Source organism: Pteropus vampyrus, unplaced genomic scaffold (assembly GCF_000151845.1).
Source record: "Pteropus vampyrus isolate Shadow unplaced genomic scaffold, Pvam_2.0 Scaffold394, whole genome shotgun sequence".
Lineage (NCBI taxonomy): Eukaryota > Metazoa > Chordata > Mammalia > Chiroptera > Pteropodidae > Pteropus > Pteropus vampyrus.
In genome coordinates this window covers 739,398-758,307 of record NW_011889175.1, presented here as the reverse complement: position 1 = coordinate 758,307, position 18,910 = coordinate 739,398, and the positions used below count along the sequence as shown (strand labels likewise).

Genomic DNA, 18,910 nt, shown 5'->3' with positions numbered 1-18,910 from the left:
ACAGTATGAGCTTTCTCCCTCTAGTTAAAGAATGCAAAGAGCTTAATTTTTAAAATTTAATTGTTTTCCCTTTTATCATGTTCCAAAATGATGAAATATTGGAATGTATATGTCAAATATATCTAGCTTCTTTTTAGCACCATCTACTTCTCTTCCTCATCCCAAATTACCTGGGGCCAAAATTGAGTAATAAGAGATGTTTCATAAATTACTGTACCTTTCTGAAAGCTCAGTATTAGGATAAGTGCATGGGCTGTAAACTTAGCTCAAATCAGGTTGTCAAGGGCAAGTTTCTAAACCTGTAGGCCTGTTTTATCATGACAAAAAGAAGGCAATAGGTCCTCTAGTCAACCTTATCAGACTTCAGACGCTCCCTTTCCACCTTTCCCTCCTCCAAATCTGCTCAAGGCCCAACTTACCCTAGTCCACACTAAGTGTTAATGACTGATGTTAATGACATTAATAATTAATAATAATGTATTTGCATTTTAAGAAGCATCCATTGGAGCAGTCCTTATGAACTGTACCACTCCAGCAGCAATGAGACCTAGTACAGTCAGTGGGGGTAGGAAGAAATGGAGACTTTAACTCTATGGAGGTGGCTGCCTAGACCTCTCCCCAAAGCTGGCTCTTCATTTAAGATTAACATAAATTTAAGATTTAACAAGCTCAGTTAAATAATATGAAATCCCAGCAGACAGGCTTTGGCACTGAGTGTGGAAATCCTCACGACAAAAGCCTTTACTTCCTTTTCCTTTTTTTTTAGGTCTCTGCACACATGGTTAACACTAAATGAGGACTTCCTGTGTGGTCAGCAGCCACAAAACATTTGCAGAGAACACTTCTCTTTTGGGTGGACTCTTGAACAGACTAAAATCTTCCATGGCCAGATAAAGGTAATGAAACAAAGACTGGTCTCACTGGTACCCTGAGGACCTAAAAAAAGAATATTCAAACCAAAGAAACCAAATTTCATTTGCCTCTTTTATTTATAAGTTTTACTTAAATATCGCTAATGGTTAGAAAATCAGTGTTAAATATGAATGTTGGCATACAGCTTTAAATACAAATGTCAGTAAATATTAAAGAACATAGTTAATAATTTTTCCAAGTAAATGCTTGATAAGAAATATTTTCCAGGAGGCAGGTTAAATATTAGGTGCCTGAGGCATTAAGGGACAGAGCCTCAGCCTGTTCAGGAGATGGTGGCACAGCAGTCCAAATGTGTTTTCCACTCAGTAATGCACATGGCAGCACACATGACAAGTGCTACCACCAGCATTCATTCCCCAGCTCTAAAGCTACATTGGGGCTCTTACCGTCATGGGAAACAGTCACATTCAGAGACAAATGAACCACTTTAAGATAGATAAAAGTAAGGTGGCTCAGTTCCAGGACATTCTGGCTTAACCTGGGAAGTTAAGGCTTTCCAAAAATTGTCAGACGAACATGGGTCACCAGGGGCTGATGGACAAAAGAGTCAAGACAGACCCATCCTGAACACATTTTCTTGGTCCCTACAATTATTCTCTTCTTTAACTCAAGTTTAAGCTGTTTATATTTCACTTATGTATAAAAGGTGCCAGCTCAATTGTGTCTAATCTGAACTTTACTCAGTATGCCCAACACTAGGGATCTTTTAGGCCAATCATACCTCTGGGAGAAATGTTTATATATAGTAACATACCTCAAAGTTTACATTTTCATTATAATAAATTAGCTTTAATGTTACAATTAACATCTCAGAAAACTGAATATCTAAGTAACTTGACTTAGCATACTAATTTGAATTTAGAATACCATCTTCTCTATCCATTTTGACTAATCCCCAGAATCAGCAGGGCTGTATTTTACTTATATATAAAATACCTAAATTAGGATAATATCATCAAAGTTTCTTATTTATAATAATAAATATGCAATTTAAAGCATCAAAGCATACTTTTGAATAAAGTTACAACTAAAATATTAACAGTTGAATCTCATGTTTTAGTTCATTTTAGAAGTGTCAAAATTGAAATCTTTACATAAAAGGAATGATAAATGCTTTTGATAAATGACAAATGATAAAAGACTTGACAAGTACCACCAAGCCCCTCTCAAATCCCAGTGCCCTAAAGTAGTAGCCCAACAGGAAGGCCTGTGACAACAGAACTGTGGTCAGAGAGACAAACACCGGGGTTTAACCAGAAGGAGGCACCCCTTGGAGCATTCACGGAAAGAACTGACAAAGTCCACAGTGGAAGAAGGCAGACAATAAACTGGCCTTTCTTCTCTCTCAATACATCGATTAGAAAGCAGGAAATCTATGAAGCAGAGAAACAGCTGGAAAGTCTGTATTCTCTCAGATATCCCACAAGTTACTGAATCAGATACATTTATGACCATGCTGGCTCTAAAACAGGATTCACTATACTCCAGGTAAATGCTCCGCGGTGTGCCAGGGTTAAGCGGGCATAAGGAACAAAGGTTGTCAGACAAGCAGTCTTTGGCTCTAGCAACGAACCTTCATAAGAGCAGAATGGTAGTATTTCACATTTTATTTCTGAAATAAGATCTAAGAGATTTGAAGGAATATTAATGGTTTCAGAATATTAGGACCAAGACTAAGCATTCGAAAGAGAATTTCTTAGATGAAGCCATATCGCTAACCAGTTGCACTGGAAAATGTACAGGGAAATGTCCTCAGGCTAGAAGTATCCCAATACACTTGAATAAATGTCACTGAGACATGAAGAAAAATGAGGAAGTTTGTTAAATCTAGTTATTTGCTTTTCTTTCAGTGGATGGCACCAGAGTGTGAGATGAGAAAGATCTGTGAATATAGAACAGGAAAATAAAAATGTCATTTTTGTGGGATTATACTGTGTTTCCATTTAAGGACACATTTTTTGTTGTTTAAATGACATAGGAATTCGTGGGAATATAAAACTCATCCCCCCAAAAAAGATTCACATGAATTAATTTTCTAAAAAGCACAAAGACTGTGCAGCTGATGGAAGCCGTTACAGGTTACATTTATTTTTGCCCCAACTCCTATGCTAAATATGGTCTAGTTCCTAACAAGTAGCAATGGTTATTTATCCCACATTCTAGGGGCAAGAGTTCCATCTGATGAATCTCATTCCTTCCTCCTCCCCACTGCCTCTCAAGATGCACATAGGAAGCCTTGATTAGTGACTGTTCTAAAGTCTTCTCCAGATTAAGGCTAAATTTTAAGTCCACAATCCACTGCATAAGCCAGTCCTACCTAAACATCTGACACAAGGAGATCACATTTTTCCTTCCCTACAACCATCTGAAGAAAAAGCATTCTTTCCAGGTAGTCAGCAGCAGGATGAGAGTTCAGCATAGCAAAGGTAGGAATTAATAAAAGAATTGTTGAGAGGTGTAATTAGAAAGGTTAAGTGCTATGACTAAACCTCTAAAGGCTAAGCACTGGAGGAAATGATAAATGTAGGAAAGGCCAGGAGTTAAGGCTTGAACAGTAGTTACCTCCTAGTATGGCTTGAAGGTTCAGGGGGTTAAGAAACAGTGCTGCACAAGTAAATTCCGTTGGTCCAGAGGCCTAGCCCCTCTCACTCTCAGCTGAAGACAAAGATGAGTCATTCCAAGCATGCTGACAGCAGGCCTGTTTGCAAGTTTGAGGACTCAGTTTTTTTAAAAAGCTAAAACAGAACTAGAATTCAGCATTATAAAATGTTTTCAGACGTATAATCACAAAAAAGGTTAGACCGTTGCATAGAAAAGTGTTCTGTAATATCCTTTATAAACCCAAGTCTTGGTAAATAAAAAACAGATAACACCTTCCTTCATAGTCTAAAAGTCCATGATTGTGATTGAGAAGAATGATCAAGTTTGCAGATTTTGAGCAAGACCCCAGAAGATCCTGAAGTCCTTCATGTGCTTAGAATCATGATTAAATTTATCCTATGAAGGCTCAGGCTGACTGTTTAACAACAGTGTCTTCATAAAAGGATTTGACCTACATGAGCTCAAGCCAATTCTATGGTCTCTATTCTCTGTCCTCTCTGCATAGAAGAGGTGACCGAAACACACAGGGATGTGAAATCACTGCTATTGTTTTTAAACTTAGGTTGTTCTTTTTTTTTCTTATATTAGTCTATTATTAAGCAACCTATATCTGCCTGTCCTTTTAACAGTAAGGTTTGAATAGCCAGTTTAAGAGTAAGGAAAATGTCTTAGATGAGCATTTAAGTTACTCTTGGAAATAGGATGGGAGATTCTTAACACTCTTGTAATATGCATCAATCGAGTCTGAGTTAAAATATACCACAGTGACAGTGATATCATCCCTGTACATCCTCGCCAAGTCCTCTGGCAACGTCAGCATTGCTGTCAGCCGCTCCGGCTCCATCTCGCCATACTCATTGCTCCCTATGGCATATCTGATCAGACGTGTGGCGGCATTTCGGTCAGGAGAGTGGAGACCCTGGACTTTCCTCTGCAGGAGCAGGCTCTGCATGAGTCCCAGGTTGGCAGGTCTCTGGGCCAGGTCTGGCTTATACCGATTTGCTTCATTCAGGTGCTCCATCACCAGCCTCACCACATTGTCATTGTCCAGCACATCCCATAAGCCGTCTGAGGCCAGCACAAGGAACTTATCCTGGGGCCTCAGCCTATGGTATGTGACCTCGGGCTCAGCAGTCAGGTAGGGTGGAGTGTAGTAGTGGGAGGGAGTGAACTGGTAAATGTTGAGGGCCTCGGTGTCAAAGCCCCTCTTCAGGACACTGCGCTGTAGCTCTTTACTCCACTTCAGCTGGACATCCCCAAACGCCCTGCAGGGCATGAGGACGCCCAGTAGCCTGTCGTCCATGATGATCGTCTTGTCTTCTGACTCAGGATGCTCCCTTTTCAGCCGTGACAGCTCAGCCTGGTTCCGGGCATTATGGTCATGGGTGAGGGGCAGACAAGACCACACGCCATTGTCCTCCTGGACACCAAGGATGGCCCGGCAGTCACCAGCGTTTGCCACATGCAAATGAATTCCATCAATATGGGCCATGCAAGCTGTTGCCCCAGAGAAAGCAACCTGGAGTGAAAGGTTTTTTGTCATCTCGTCTTCTAGAGGGGCCTGGATTTCCAGCGAGATGTCAGAATCCAGTCTCTGGAAGGAGTACATTAATGCTTCCTTAATGTTCAGTCCCATTTCCATGTGCAGGTCAAGTAGCTCCTGCCAGTAGACCCGGAGGTGATCAAGGTGGACTGATGTGACATCCTTGTAGATACTGTCCCCGGGGTGCTTGAGCCACTGCAGTATGGGCAGCATGGGCTTCATGTTTTCCATGGCTTTCTCCATCTGCTCCAAGGTCTGCTGAGACATTAGTGACACAGCCACATAGTAGAAGAGCCTCTCACTCACTGCTTGAGCACATGCATGGCCACCATGTCCATCAAAGATGCCAAACATCAGCCCGTTGGTCTGCAGGCAGGAGGCTACACCTCGCCGGTCCTCCACTGGGGAATTGGCAGCCAGCTGGTTGCTCTCAAACCGCAACACCGAATTTGGGACTCTACTGAGGTTAAGAATCTTGTGGGCTGACTCGCCAGCTCGCAGCACTTCATTTACCTGCTCAGGGCTGAGTTGTAAGTGGAAATCATCTTCCTCTGTCCATGTGTGTCTGTAGGCTTTCGGCAGAGCAAAGCTGCCATGTGGGGGATTGTTTTTTAGGGTGGTCGGTATCCAGGAAAAGAGCTTCCACTCTGATTTATTCCTACTTGAGGCACACCTTGAATACAAACGTCCACTTCCTTGTAATGTGGCAATACTGTTCCTTGCAGAATTTAAGATCCAGTAGGACGCAGTACTTGACATTCTGAAACTATACCAGCAAAATGTGTTTCTTGAGCAAGGGATTTTTTTTTTAAACCTGAAAATTAAAGAGTTTAAGAAAGTTTCAAATGTAATACCTTAATAATGACTTCTGAAAACATTTAATTTGCTACTATCCTGAACAAAAGTGATTTAAGGTAAACTGTTTAAAAGACTTGACTAAACTCAAAATACCAAAGCAAGTCTCTCTACCACCCGTGGTAACACAAAAACACATTCCAGAAAATGTGTAAAACAGGGATTTTAGATGCTCTCTGCTCTTACAGAGCCACTGAGGGTTCTCATTCCTCACTCTTTCCTCATGGCTGACCCAGCATCTCTCTATTCTTTTCCTTCCCAAATCCTTTCCCTTGCTACGGCTTAGCTGTCTAGCTCCCGTGTTCACCATCCCTAGGCAGACTGTAAATGTTTATTCAAATATCTGCTTTCTCACTAGTCTGTAAGCTGCATGAATTCAGGAACTGTGGCTGCCTTACCAGTGGCTCTCCAGGGCTCAGTCCTGTACCTGGCACACAACAGGCTCTCAAATATTGGCTAAATGTGCACTTTTAAAGGCCCAATAGCAAACTAGGTATAACACTAGATGTCCAGCATCAGACACACTGCCCAAACTCCAGCTGTCCATCTGTAGGATGAGATTACTAGTCATATAAAATTTGGTGAGAATTTAATGAAATATGACCCTTCTGCTCCAAAACAGGTAGTTATTACTTTTATCATTAGGTGTATACTCCTCCAGTCATTCGGTGCACATTTTCATATTGTTGTAACCACAGCTTTGAATCCAGTATTCCTGTTAAGAGCATTTTATTCATGAAATTACATTTCATGGATGTGTAAGATCTCATTTTGGTATAAACAATCACAATTTACTTTTAACTATTCTCTGTTGGGAATTTGAAGGTCATTTCTACCGCTATTTATAAAACATTAAACTGCACTGCCTTATGCATCCACCTTTTCTCTACTTTGATTTTATCCTACTTATTTCCAAAATAAAGAATTAGTAAGTCAAAGGGTGTAGGCTTATATTGCCAAACTGATTTCCAAAATGTTCACAACTGCCTCCACAATGGCATGAAGGAATCATTTCCTAACACCTTCAACCGCCTCTGGTGGTATTTTTCCTTAGACAAAAAAAAAAAAAAAAAAAGCTGCTCTATTTTCTACTTTCTATTTTTGCGGGTGACCCGGTAGAAAGAGCGTTTCCCACGTGTTTTGGGATTTCGTTTACGAATCTTAATTTCCCCGAGTTTGTCTGCTGGGGTATCGGAGAGCTCCCAGAACTGAGGATCGTCTCCCCTCACCCCAACTCACCCTGCCCAACTAAGGGGCAAGAGTCGAGGGCCAGGGCACGCAGAGGGCGCCTGCTTCCTTCCCCGCCCCAGGTCCTATAGAAAAGCTGGGTAGCACAGGCCGACGCCAGGCGGTCCGCCGCAGCCTGGACCCAAACAATTTCATGTTCCTAAAGGAAACAAGCAGGTCCCAAGTTCAAGTCTCTGACCCACGGCCTCGTACATAAGAGCGTGGCCTTCTGAGTCCACCAATTCCGAATCTCCCTCAAACCCCGGCGCGGCCGTGATCCTGAATCCCAGCTTCCCAGCCTATAAAATAGGGAGATTCAGTCAAGATGCCGCGCTCACAGAGGTCCTCCAGGGGCTCTAGCAGCTAGTGCCCCGGTACGCAGCCAAGGGTTCTTGGCTCGTCGCGAGACCACGTGGCGCGTGGCGCGAGTGGGGTGACCATGGCTGTGAACACAGCTCTTCCCTGTCCACTGCGGACCCGCCCCCTCACCTCACTTCGGCTCTCCACCCCATCATCTGAGGCAATGCCGCGGGAGGGGGAGGCCCAGGCCTCGGGGAGGCCCGGCGAGGTTAGAGGCATCCACAACCCGCACTAGTCCCCTTCCCTACCTCGGACTTTCGCACCGCTCTCACCAGCTTGCGCCACTGACGCGGAGGTCCCTCCCGCCTGTGCCGCAGAACTGCCACTACTCCAGCCTCACCTCTAAATGCTTCTAGCGCAGATCCAACTCAAGAAGGAAAAATCCTCTCCCCAGCCTTTATTGGTTCATCTGCGGAGGCGGGCCCTTGACAGACACTAGAATTGCCCAATGGTGAGGAGGGTGAGTGCGCAGGCAGAAGGGACGGACCAGGAGGGGCCAAATCCGGTTCCTCCTCTCCTATCCCGAACCCGCCTTGCCCCGCTCTGACCCAGAGTAGGTTGGGAGCGGGGCTACTCTATTCCAAGCCTCTCGTCTGGTCTCCCCACCTTCAACTTCGACTTGGCTGTAGCCACCCTTCCTCTACAGAGCAGGTAGGGTGACCCTTCTTAAACTCAAATTCCTGCTCTAAAATTTTCATTGACTCCCCACTGACATTAGACCTTGAACTGACAATTACATTGGCCTGACCACTGACAGTTGCCACAAATGATTAGTGGTTGCTAGGTTGAGAAAGGCTGAGAACCAGGACACCAAATATGTATTCCCTCGGTCCTTTCTCTTGTGGGCTTCCGGTTATCACCAGCTTCCTTATAAATTGCTTTAATGGAACTCCTCTAACTGTGATGAGTCAAATGCAGCCCTTCTCTGGAGGCAGGGAAAAATAGGAGATAACCAGAAAAGGCCACTTAGAATCCTGAGAATGTGGTCTTCCAGAAGGAAGACACACTGGTTACCTGGGAAGCCAGGCCAGCCCACCTGGACCCCCCAAAAATGTGCCTGCCATAAAACCGCTCCTGTCAAACTTGCCCCTGTTATAATAGTTATACTGCCACTCACCTTGGCCCTTTCCGGAAGTTTTACCAATAAGTGAGAATTTGCACTATCTCTCTTCCTGGATATTGAGATGACTGTTTCAAACTCAAACTAAAAATAACTAAGGAATTCTAAATAAGTGGATGTGTCCAAGTAAGAAGGTCCAAACCTATAGAGAATTTTTATAAGAGTTTATTTTAACTAAAACCAATGCCGTATGCTGGGGAGCAAGATTTCAAATGCTCCGGATTGCAGCTTCTTTTATGCATTTGAAATTAATGTGGGAATGTAAGGAAGATTATGTGAGGGCAGGAAGAAAGCAAAGTGGGGATTGGATTAGAATACTAGAAGATTATGTGCTTTCTTAAGGGTGGTTATGCCTCCAAGTGACCTGCCCAATTAAGAATTCATGATATATTACAGAACCCCTTTTTCGTCCGCAGGTACAAGGTGTTTTTTGTATAGATAGTTCATTTGGGGTTACAGAGGGCCCTGCTTCAGGACAGAGGCAGCAGAGTTTAATTACTCAGTCCGCAGGCATTAATGGATACCTACAAATGTGTTAGGCTCTGGGCCAACTACTGGAGACACACAGATGGCTGCACTACCACACTATCCTGAGAAAAATTACATCATTCCACTAAAGCTGAAGCCACAGAGTTTTTCTAAGTTACCACACACACGCCACTTCCAAAGTAAAAATGCACCCTTGAGGATTTTGTGCGTACTGGAACTTTTGTTTAAAGGCTATAACCAGCTCAGTCACCCAGTATGTGATGGCCAACTCAAGAACCCCATCCAGTCTTCTAAGGCTTCTTTGAACCAAGCTATTCTACAGAAAAAATGAAGGAAAATAATTTATTTCTCTCTTGAAAAAGAGAAAGCAGCAGCTCGGCTGCCATTTTTCTGAGAAAATATTTTAAAATGTTCAGCCTCACTCACAACCAAACAAATGTGAATTAAAAAGAGATGCTGATTTTTGTCAATCAACCTGACAAATATTAAGACGTGAATAATACTTAATGTTGGTGAGTGGGCATTGCCATCTTGGTAGGTGGAAGTGTGAACTGAGGCTACTCAATGGACAGATCTTTGATCTATTAATTCTACTTCTTTTAATTTATCCTAAAGAGAGAGTCAAAGATAAACATTACAATTTTTTTACAATAAACATACATTGCTACCTCTGGCATTATCTTACATAATCAGAATCATTTGGAAAGAGCAGTTGTGTGGGCCTCGTAGTTGCCATTTGCACTTTAAATTGCCAGTGACTCATATTATTTCTTGAAAGTAAATTTGGAGAGGAGCTTCAGGAGTCTGGTGTAGTGGAGAGGAGGCAAGAAGAAGTTGGGAGACAGCCCTGGAGCCCCCAGAAGTAGATTCAATCAGCAAGCAATGTCTAGCATGGTATGGCCTGTGCCGCCCTGTGAATGTAGTTCTCCAGGAAATTTACCCTGTGGCCTCTTCCGCAGCTTCTGGGGAAGCCCCAACCCGAGTGCCTGGGGAGCCCTTTTCGGCCCATGGGCAACTCCATGAGGTACTTGCAGAGACCCTGGGCTGGATGCAGAGTGAAGGGGTGGAGTGTCAGTGCCTAGGCCTGAGCAACGGCCCCCAGCACCTAACAGGACAGTAAGTATGAGGTCGGAAAGGCCCAAAAGAGACAGAATGTCAAATGGAAAAACCAGATTACAACAAAGAAGAGAGGACCTTTTGATAATAACAACAATTACTTATTTGTGTATTTCTTCCTTCCTTTTGTGTGTGCCTCTTTGTATGCAAAGTTTAGTAGGACACATGCCAGCAGTTAACAATGCTTTTTCTGGCTCACGAAACTCTATGAACTTTCATATTCTTTACCTTTCCATTTTCTTATTTACTTAAAACATTTTTTAACATGCAGCATGTATTTAATTAGGCAAATCTCTAATAATGTCTGTCCTACACATTTGCACATAGGAGCAGGAGGGAAGAAAACACAGCACAGAGAGATGTGGGCCGTCCTGGGGTACGGGAGGCCACCTGGGGTACGGGCAGGGCCTCCAGAGTGCTATTTTAGCTGGGAAATCAAGAAAGGCTCCTCTAATAAGCTAGGCTTTGGAGAGAGATCTGAAGTAACTTAGGGCATGACCCTGGTAATGTCTGGGAGAGAGCATATCTACAAGAGAAAACAGCGAGGACAAAGGTTCTGACTTTGTGGACCAAAGGAAAGGCTTGAATGTTATGGCCAGGACTGCCTGTCCCATCTCCAGCCCTTGGGCCAGAGATAGAAAAGACTTGAGAGAGCATCTCACTCGAGCTTTGCTAGAGTGTGCTCGTCAGAACACTATCCCAGGAAATGTTCTGAGAAAAAAGGGCACATCCCTACTACCCGCCATTGGAAGAGGTTCAAAATGAACAATGGCTTAGTTAAGACACTGAAAAGTCATGCAGAAAAATGAATTTGTCCAACTATACTGCAGCAGTCCCAAACATTTCGCCGAGAGCCTCCTTTGCGCTGTAATATCTAGTCACATCTGGCAGAACCCATATACTGTGTGAGACACCCATATATCCATTCTTTGAAGAGCAAAATGAAGTCTGCAGATCTGAACTGACTTCCCCAGGTTCCACGGGGGAAGTCAGTTCAGACTCCTCTCAGCCACTTTAAGCTTGTGGCTGAGAGGAGTCTGTGCTCTGCTTTCTGGACTCACAGCCAAGCTATGCTCCTAGAAGCTTCTTATCCACATTTAACATCTTGAGGGACCAGTTTGGGCTTCTCCAAATCCAGAGAGAGAACTCCTGTACACTTCTCCAGGGAAGACAGTTACCTTCTCACCATACATATTGTATTTTCGTTTAGCCCTCTTTAGGTAAAGACCAAAGTTTAAATAAGGCCTTCATCTCCATGGGTGCCAACAATGGGTGCCAACAATGGAGGTGCCTTTTCTGAGCCTGGTCCCCCAGTGGGCAATGCAGGCCTAGTGCATTTCAAACACACTCATGAAAAACCAAATATACTTTAATCAGCCAATAGCAACAATCAGAGCCTCCACCTGAATATGCCACTTATCCTAAAAGGCTGAGAATCCATGGACTGGGTATTTTTGATTCCCTGCTTAGAACCAGGGTGGCACTGTGGCCTTGAGGCTCATTTACAAAGTGCCAAGCCACTGAGCGCTTTTTACACTTGCTTTTCCAAAAGCAAATGCCTTCTCTGGCACAGGGCACCCATGTAATGTGGTGATTTCAGAAGCTGGGCCTTGGGTCAAGCAGACACGAGAACCCTAGCACTGCCATCTATTGGATATATGACTTGGGAAAGGAACCTCAGCTGAATTTAGAGCCTATGTTTCTCCATCTGCTGAATGGGGGCAGCCATTCCCATGTATGTAGTATAGGCAGACCCCTCCCCCAATCTGTGCAGTAGTTACACAATGGAGACACGGGGTGGGGTGTGGGGGGATGTTAAGGAAGAGCTGTCCTCCTTTCTTTGGCTCCAGAGCTATTTCTGTCCGAAGAACTGGGTCCTGTCACTGTAATCAGGACACCCCCATCCCCAGGCTATGCTGGAGACTGGGTCAAATTTAATTCAGCTTTATTCCACACTAACTTGCAGTTCCATATAACTACCTCCAGGGCCTTTGCTCCTGATGTTTCCTCTCAGGAACATGCTTCCGTATCCTCTATACCTTTGAGGAATAGTGGGGCCACTGCCTCAGGCCTCCGTGCCTGCCATTCCTTAGTAGCCCAGTGGTACTCAGTGGCACTGACCAGCTAGCTGCCTGCTCTGCCCAGGGCTGGAGCCCTGGACAACAGAGGAAACAAGAACTTACTGAGCCAGCGAAGCAGGAACACAAACAACAGCAAAATTATACAAATATTTTGACAATCTGCTGGGCAAGGTTCATTCCCAGCACAGTAATCCTAGACCCCTGCTGCTGGTGGATAGCTGGCTAAGGGACCAGAGACCAAGATACAGCTTCACGTATGGCCATGAGGGGGCGTAAACACACCAAGCATCTCACTTCCCAGAATTGGTGGAGGCAGTGCGCGCGCGCGCGCGTGTGTGTGTGTGTGTGTGTGTGTGTGTGTGTGTGTGTCCCCCTTCACAGTGCTTAATACCAGAAATTGACCTGTCAGTGGTAGAGAGGCCAACTAATACCTTTTAAGGGACCTAGAGAGTGGTGACTCAGATTTGGATCTGAGGTAGGCCAGTCCTGGCCCCAGCAACTCCTGCTATGTGACCTGGAGCAAGAATCTTAATTGATCTGATCCTCGATATTTCATCTACAAAATAAGGATAAAAATGGTACCCACGTCAAAAGGTCTTGGGTCTAATTAAATGAATGAATTCATGAATTGTATTCACTGGTTGGTCACCCCACAGGCACATGAAGTATGTTTTCATAGGCATCAAAGGAAGGTGCTTTTATTAAAATAAGGCATAATGAGGGAAATCAGAACCATATTTACCTTCTTTATAGTTACCTTTCAGTTAAATATTATTTTGTATAATTTTCATATTTAATTACATATGTGAGGTCCCCATAATTTTTGCGGTGCATGAAGGGCCCCCATAGTTTATTGTCCTTGCAGGGCCCAGGAAAGTGTAGGTCTTGGTGGCATCCTCTGGGGAGGAGCTGAGTGATGGGCAGCCAGGTCCACAGAAGGTCCCCAACCCTTTCTTCCCAGAGACCAACTTGCTACCCCAGGAGCTGGCCACTGGGAAGTCTTTCCTTAGAGCCCTCCATCAGTGCTCTTACCTGGGATCCCACTTCCTTCAGGCCATGCTCAATTCTCTACCCCATACCCTCATCAGGTACTCTCCCCCTGTGGTTCTCTGACCCCCAGATGGCCTCCCCTCTCATCCCTTTGACTTGTGGTGCCACCTAAAGACCATTTGGAGAATCTGGGGGTGGTTGTCACATGGTTGGTGAGACCCCAGGGGTGCTAGGAATCCTACAAGGCAGTTTCATACAACAAAGGATTGCCTGAGTCCTGCTCTACCTTTGAAGGTCTCACCTGGATGTTCAGACAGGTGAAGAATCCATTTATCTTCATTTGAGCCTACAACCTTTTTCCATTTGATTTGCAAACACAAAGTCATCTTTGCACAGTCTTAGTATAGCAAATTATTGTACTTTACATTGTTTGGAATTTTACAAGGAGTTGTTTACCATCTAAGAAAATCACACCATGAAGGCAACCATTCTCATGTTCATCTGCCCGGAATGCATTAGGAGCTGCCATGTTATGGGGCTTCTGAATATGGGGACAAACATCAGAAGACCTCATCACATCTTTAATGTCCTTGTGCTCCAGCATTCACATACTGACACACATATTACTTCATTAAAAATTACCTGTTTGTATATATTTTTATTATATATTATAAACAACTGCCTTTATATTATAGCTAAGGCATCAGATTGATTTTTGAAATCGTACGTATAGATAAATTATATTTTCTTTAATTTTTATTGAAGGCTTATAATGGGAAGCATTGCATTTATTATAAAAGTTGTCTCTGAGAATCTCACAAACATAATATGAGCAAAAATAGCCAGAAACTAAGGTGGTTTCTGATATGAATGATTTCATTTATTTGAAGTTCAAAACCAGACAAATGTGATTTATACTGTTAGAAGTCAGGATGGTGGTTCTTTTTGGGAGGTAGGAGTCTGATGAGGGTATGGGGGAATTGGGGGTGCTGGAAATGCACTTTTGTTGATCTGGATTGTGATTCCACAGATGTGTTCAGACTGTGAAAGTTCATTGAGTATATGTACTTTTCTGTATATATACTATGCTTCAATTTAAAAAAAGCAAAAACAAAAAGCAAAGTTAACATCACCAGTAATGGGACAAATCAGCATCATGCGCCTGAGGACAATACAGGATCATTTTTGCAACATTCCTACGAAAAGTTTATAACTTGAGTTTCTTCTTGAGGAAACGCCTGACAAACTCAACTGAGGAACATCCTACTCCCTAACTGGTCTGTACTCTCCAATCATATCAATGTCACGGGAGACGAAGACAGACCAAGGAACTGCCAGAGAAAGAGAGACTAAAAGGACTGAACAATTGAATCCAATGCCTGATCCGGGAATTTTGGGGGTTACAAAAAACATTATGGGGACAATTAGCAAAATCTAAATAAGGCATATTGATTATACAGTGGTAATGTAACAACGTTAATTTCCTGATTTGATCCTTGTACTGTGATTGTGTAAGAGAATGTCCTTGTTTTTAGAAAAACTGCTGAAGTATTTAGGGGTCAAAGGGTATCATGGCTGCATCTTATTCTCAAACACTATATATATATATAGTGTTTATATATATATATATATATATATAAATTATATTTTCTTTAATTTTTATTGAAGGCTTATAATGGGAAGCATTGCATTTATTATAAAAGTTGGCTCTGATGTGATATATATATATACCTGATAAGGGTATGGGGGAATTGGGGGTGCTGGATAAAACTCCTTGTTTTATCACATTTATTCTCTCTCTATATATATATATGAGAGAGAATAAATGTGATAAAACAAGGAGTCTGTGTGACCAGTTTGTGGGTCTTCGTTGTGAGGTTTTTTTTGTTTTTTTTCAATTTTTCCATAAGCCTGAAATTATGCTAAAGTAAAAAGGTTTGGGAGTAAGGGGCTCTGGGTCTAAATGTTAGCTGTTCCTTTCCCTCTTCCCAGTTATTCCAGGTATCAGCGTGAAGAAGGGCAGAAAGAAGGAACCAAAGCCTGACATTTCCTGACATGGCCCAAGTCACCGAAGGTCCATCTCTAGGGGTCTTAGCTTATAGCAAGAGTTCAGTGAATTGGCTGAGGTTGGTCAGCTCTTGACTGTTGCCAGACACCTGAGTTTCTTTCCTCAACATGACCTCTGACCTCAAAGGGTGCTGGGATGGAGGTAGGCACCCAATGACTGTAGAGCTGCTGTTGCTTCCCTGACTCAAGCCCCAGGAGTTCCTGGAGCCACCACTGGCGCCAGTTAAACAGGCAAGTTGGTGCTCAGCCCTCCACCCCAACCCAGGGTCAAAGAGCCCATGTGACCAGCTCTGTACCTTGCCAACCTGAGCCACATGGGGTGAGGAGCTCCCTTCCAGATCCCCTCTACATCCCCTGGGAACCACAGGCTTCTGGATTTAGTGCTGGGGCCAGGGTTTCAAAGGCTTGGCTGTCCCCAAAATGTCTTCTCAGCTCACCGGACCCTGTCTAAAATTACACCATTAGACCTCTGCTCTCCTAGGAGAAAAAGCATTTCCAAGCATCGACTTCTCCTAAAGTACAGATGCTGCTGTTGTGTGGGTCATAGTTCATGGACTTGCTTATGTGAAACACATGGAATGTCTTTATTTTCTGTAAATCAATTAAATCTAGCTCTGAACCCCCATTATACTGGGCTGGTAGGAATTTCCTGTCACATTGATAGGCAAAGGTCTCAGGGTCTTGTGAGGCTTTTGCAGTTATCTGTTCCTGCTGGTTTTAGCACAGCACCATAGCCCCTTTCAGTTTAAGGGGCTCATGGGTCACCTACATCCTGAAATCCAGAGCTATCTGCCTCCAGCTCGATCACAGCTTGACTCTGTTTCTGGAAAATCTGCTTCCTCTCCTCCCTCAAGTCCTAACTTGGGCCCCTCGGGGCTCCCACAGACCCATTTTATAGATACGGAAGCCAAGGCCAAGAGAAGAGGTCACACAGCAGACTGAAAAGATGGTGATAAAATCATACCCCCATATGGTGTTACTGACTGTAAGGCCCTCCAGGGGCACTTCATTTCATCAGGAGACCATGTCTTAACTGAGCACTGAAGCTCAAATGACAAGATTTCAGGCTCCATGACAGGCAAGTAGGGAATTATTCCCTGTAAAGGTCTTTTTGACATGTAAAGTTCTCCTGATGAGTGAACAGCACTGGACCGAGAGTCGTAAACCCTGAATCTCCCACCAACTCACTTCAGCAGACTTTGTTCCTTCTTTGGATCTCAGTTCTATCTGGAGAGTGGGGTCAGACCAGGAATTCTTTCAGCTTAGATACTCTGGGATTCCCTGGGCAGCTTATTAATTTCTGCCATGGCTTCCTCTGGCTGAAAGAGTTGTACTATCACAAAATTCAACTCTTGAACACTCAGGAGCAGCAACAGCAACAACCCATTCCCCAGTTGCCTGGAGGCCTGAGTAACTGGAGAGACAGGCCCCTGGATGGAAAGGTAAACTTCTGCTTGGCATTTGAGGCCTCTAGACCCTGGAGACCCATATTTCCAGCCACACACCCCTCTTTGTTGATACATGCTGAGCGAGAGCCAGGCCTTTCTCCTCTGTGTCTGGTAAATGTTCACAGGAGCTGCTGAGGCTCCTGTGCCTCTGCTGGAATGCCAACTACAGTTGACCCTTGAACAACACAGAGGTTAGGGGCGCTATTCCTCCATGCGGTCAAAAATCCACATATAACTTTTGACTCCCCCAAAACTTAACTACTAATGGCCTGCTGTTGACCGGAAGCCTTACCAATGACATAAATAGTTGATTAACACATATTTTGTATGTTACATGTATTATAGCAGTTCAAACCCATGTCGTTCAAGAGTCAACTGTACTTTGCTCTGGGCTCCTCTTCCAGGAAGCCCTCTCAGACTAATGAAGTCTCTTCAACCAAGCCAGGACACTTCTTGGGGATACTATCACCTTCCCACACTCTTAAAAGTCTCTTGTGGTCAGTTTCTTGCTGAGGGTCTTGGCCTTCTCCTGGGGAATAGCAAAAGTCCTGCAGAGTGGCCTGGGGTCAGGGTCAGCCAGGATGGAGTGAGGTTGGGGTTAGGGAGGTTTCTTGGAGGAGGATGGAGGGAGCCAAGTTGGCATCATATGTTCTGAGACTGCCCTTATGGAGGACAGAGTCTTGGCAGATCTGACTCCTGCCACCACCTTGCCTGGCTACAGGCCCAGCCAGAGGGCCTGCTTGGACTCCTTGCTAGCAGATGGCCCTGCAGAAAGTAACATTTATTTCAGGCTGTTCTATCCACTATGGTAACCACTGGCCACATGCACTCTTGGGCACTAGCAATGTGGCTAGTCTGAGGCAAGGTGTGCTGTAAGTATAAAATGCACACTGGATTTCAAAAGTTTAACCAAAAAAATGTAAAATATCTCCTAAATTTTTTTATATTGATAATGTTAAAATAATATATTTTGGATATAATTGAGTTAAATAAAATATATTATTCAAATTAAATATACTTGTTTCTTTTGATCTTTTAAAATAGAGCTGCTAGAAAATTTTTAATTACATATGTGGCCAACATGACATCATTTCCATTTTACAGAGAAGGACACAAGCTTCAGAGGCCTTGAGTGACACGTGGTGCAAAGCCCAGGTGTGGAGGATGGTGCATCTGCTCTAGAGTTTGTGAGCAGAGAAGATACCAAAAGGAATACATTTTCCAGGCCCTGCCTCTGGCTGCAGGACAAATACCAGAACCTTCCATGCTCAAAAAGTCACATTACCCACTCTTCTCAGAATCTTGATGAACCAACAGTACATTCTGCCTTTGAGGGTGGGCTCAGAGCTGATGCTGTGACCCATGGACATGGGAACTCCCCAGGATGTCCAGGCTGGGCAGACACTACTATCCGATCACCTTCCCCTCCCCCAGGCCAGTCCCAGCTGCAGCTGACAGGCCCTATCAGCTTGGACATCAGCGTGGCCGCCTTTCAGACATCAACTCTTCCAGCAACTTTGTTAAGTTACTTTGTAACCTTCAACCCCGGACCTGTCTCTGTCCCTCTTCCCAACCCTTGCTCAGGGCACGGACCACTCGCCCCACAGATGAGTGCCTTGGCAAGTCGGTGTCCCTGGCCTGCCCTAAGGGGAGCCCCTTCCCAGGGCCTCTGCAGCAGTGGCAGCTGTAGAGGTAACCGTGGAGTTGGGAGCAAGTCTTCTGCAGGCAGAGCTCTGGGGCACTGGGTCTTCACAGCCACCCTATCTCCAGAGACCAGCCCTGGAGAAGGGAGACTCTCTCTCCAGAGTTCAGGGCCTGGCTCCTCCAGGAGGTGCTTTGAGGGAAGGCTGTGCCCCTACCCTGGCCACAGACTGGGCATGCTGTGACCACTAGCCTGAGCCCCCAGCCCAGATCTCTTTGACAGCCACCCTGGCTCCCCAGAGAGGCCTTCTCAGGGATCGTGGGAACAAGCAGAGCCCATCTTGTCTTGGGTGCCCCAAATGCCCAGCATCACTTCCAGGAGGCAATCTTGCCTCAGTTGAGGATTCAGGATCCAGTCCTGGGTCTCTTGGAGCCAGGT

At 44.4% G+C, this 18,910-nt stretch overlaps 1 protein-coding gene across 4 annotated transcripts; it reads right to left on the bottom strand.

The window, feature by feature from the left end:
- Window positions 1-970: 970 nt before the first annotated feature.
- PDP2 (pyruvate dehyrogenase phosphatase catalytic subunit 2) lies at window positions 971-7,944 on the bottom strand. Of its 4 annotated transcripts, XR_002777302.1 has the most exons (3): window positions 7,768-7,912; window positions 3,496-5,891; window positions 971-2,815 (listed from the first exon to the last, which is right to left on the bottom strand). XR_002777302.1 is itself a non-coding variant. In XM_011380420.2 (2 exons), exon 2 carries the CDS (start codon window positions 5,834-5,836, stop codon window positions 4,220-4,222), a length of 1,617 nt encoding a protein of 538 aa, XP_011378722.1. In that variant the 5' UTR covers window positions 5,837-5,891; window positions 7,860-7,944; the 3' UTR covers window positions 971-4,219. The 4 variants fall into 4 exon arrangements, 3 of the variants coding, with proteins under 3 accessions (XP_011378722.1, XP_011378721.1, XP_011378724.1); XM_011380420.2 differs by having other exon boundaries at window positions 971-5,891; window positions 7,860-7,944; XM_011380419.2 differs by having other exon boundaries at window positions 971-5,891.
- Between the last annotated feature and the right edge of the window lie 10,966 nt (window positions 7,945-18,910).

Excerpts from the sequence above, each read along its gene's own strand:
- PDP2 (XM_011380420.2), bottom strand. The coding sequence starts at position 5,836 with ATGTCAAGTACTGCGTCCTACTGGATCTTAAATTCTGCAAGGAACAGT.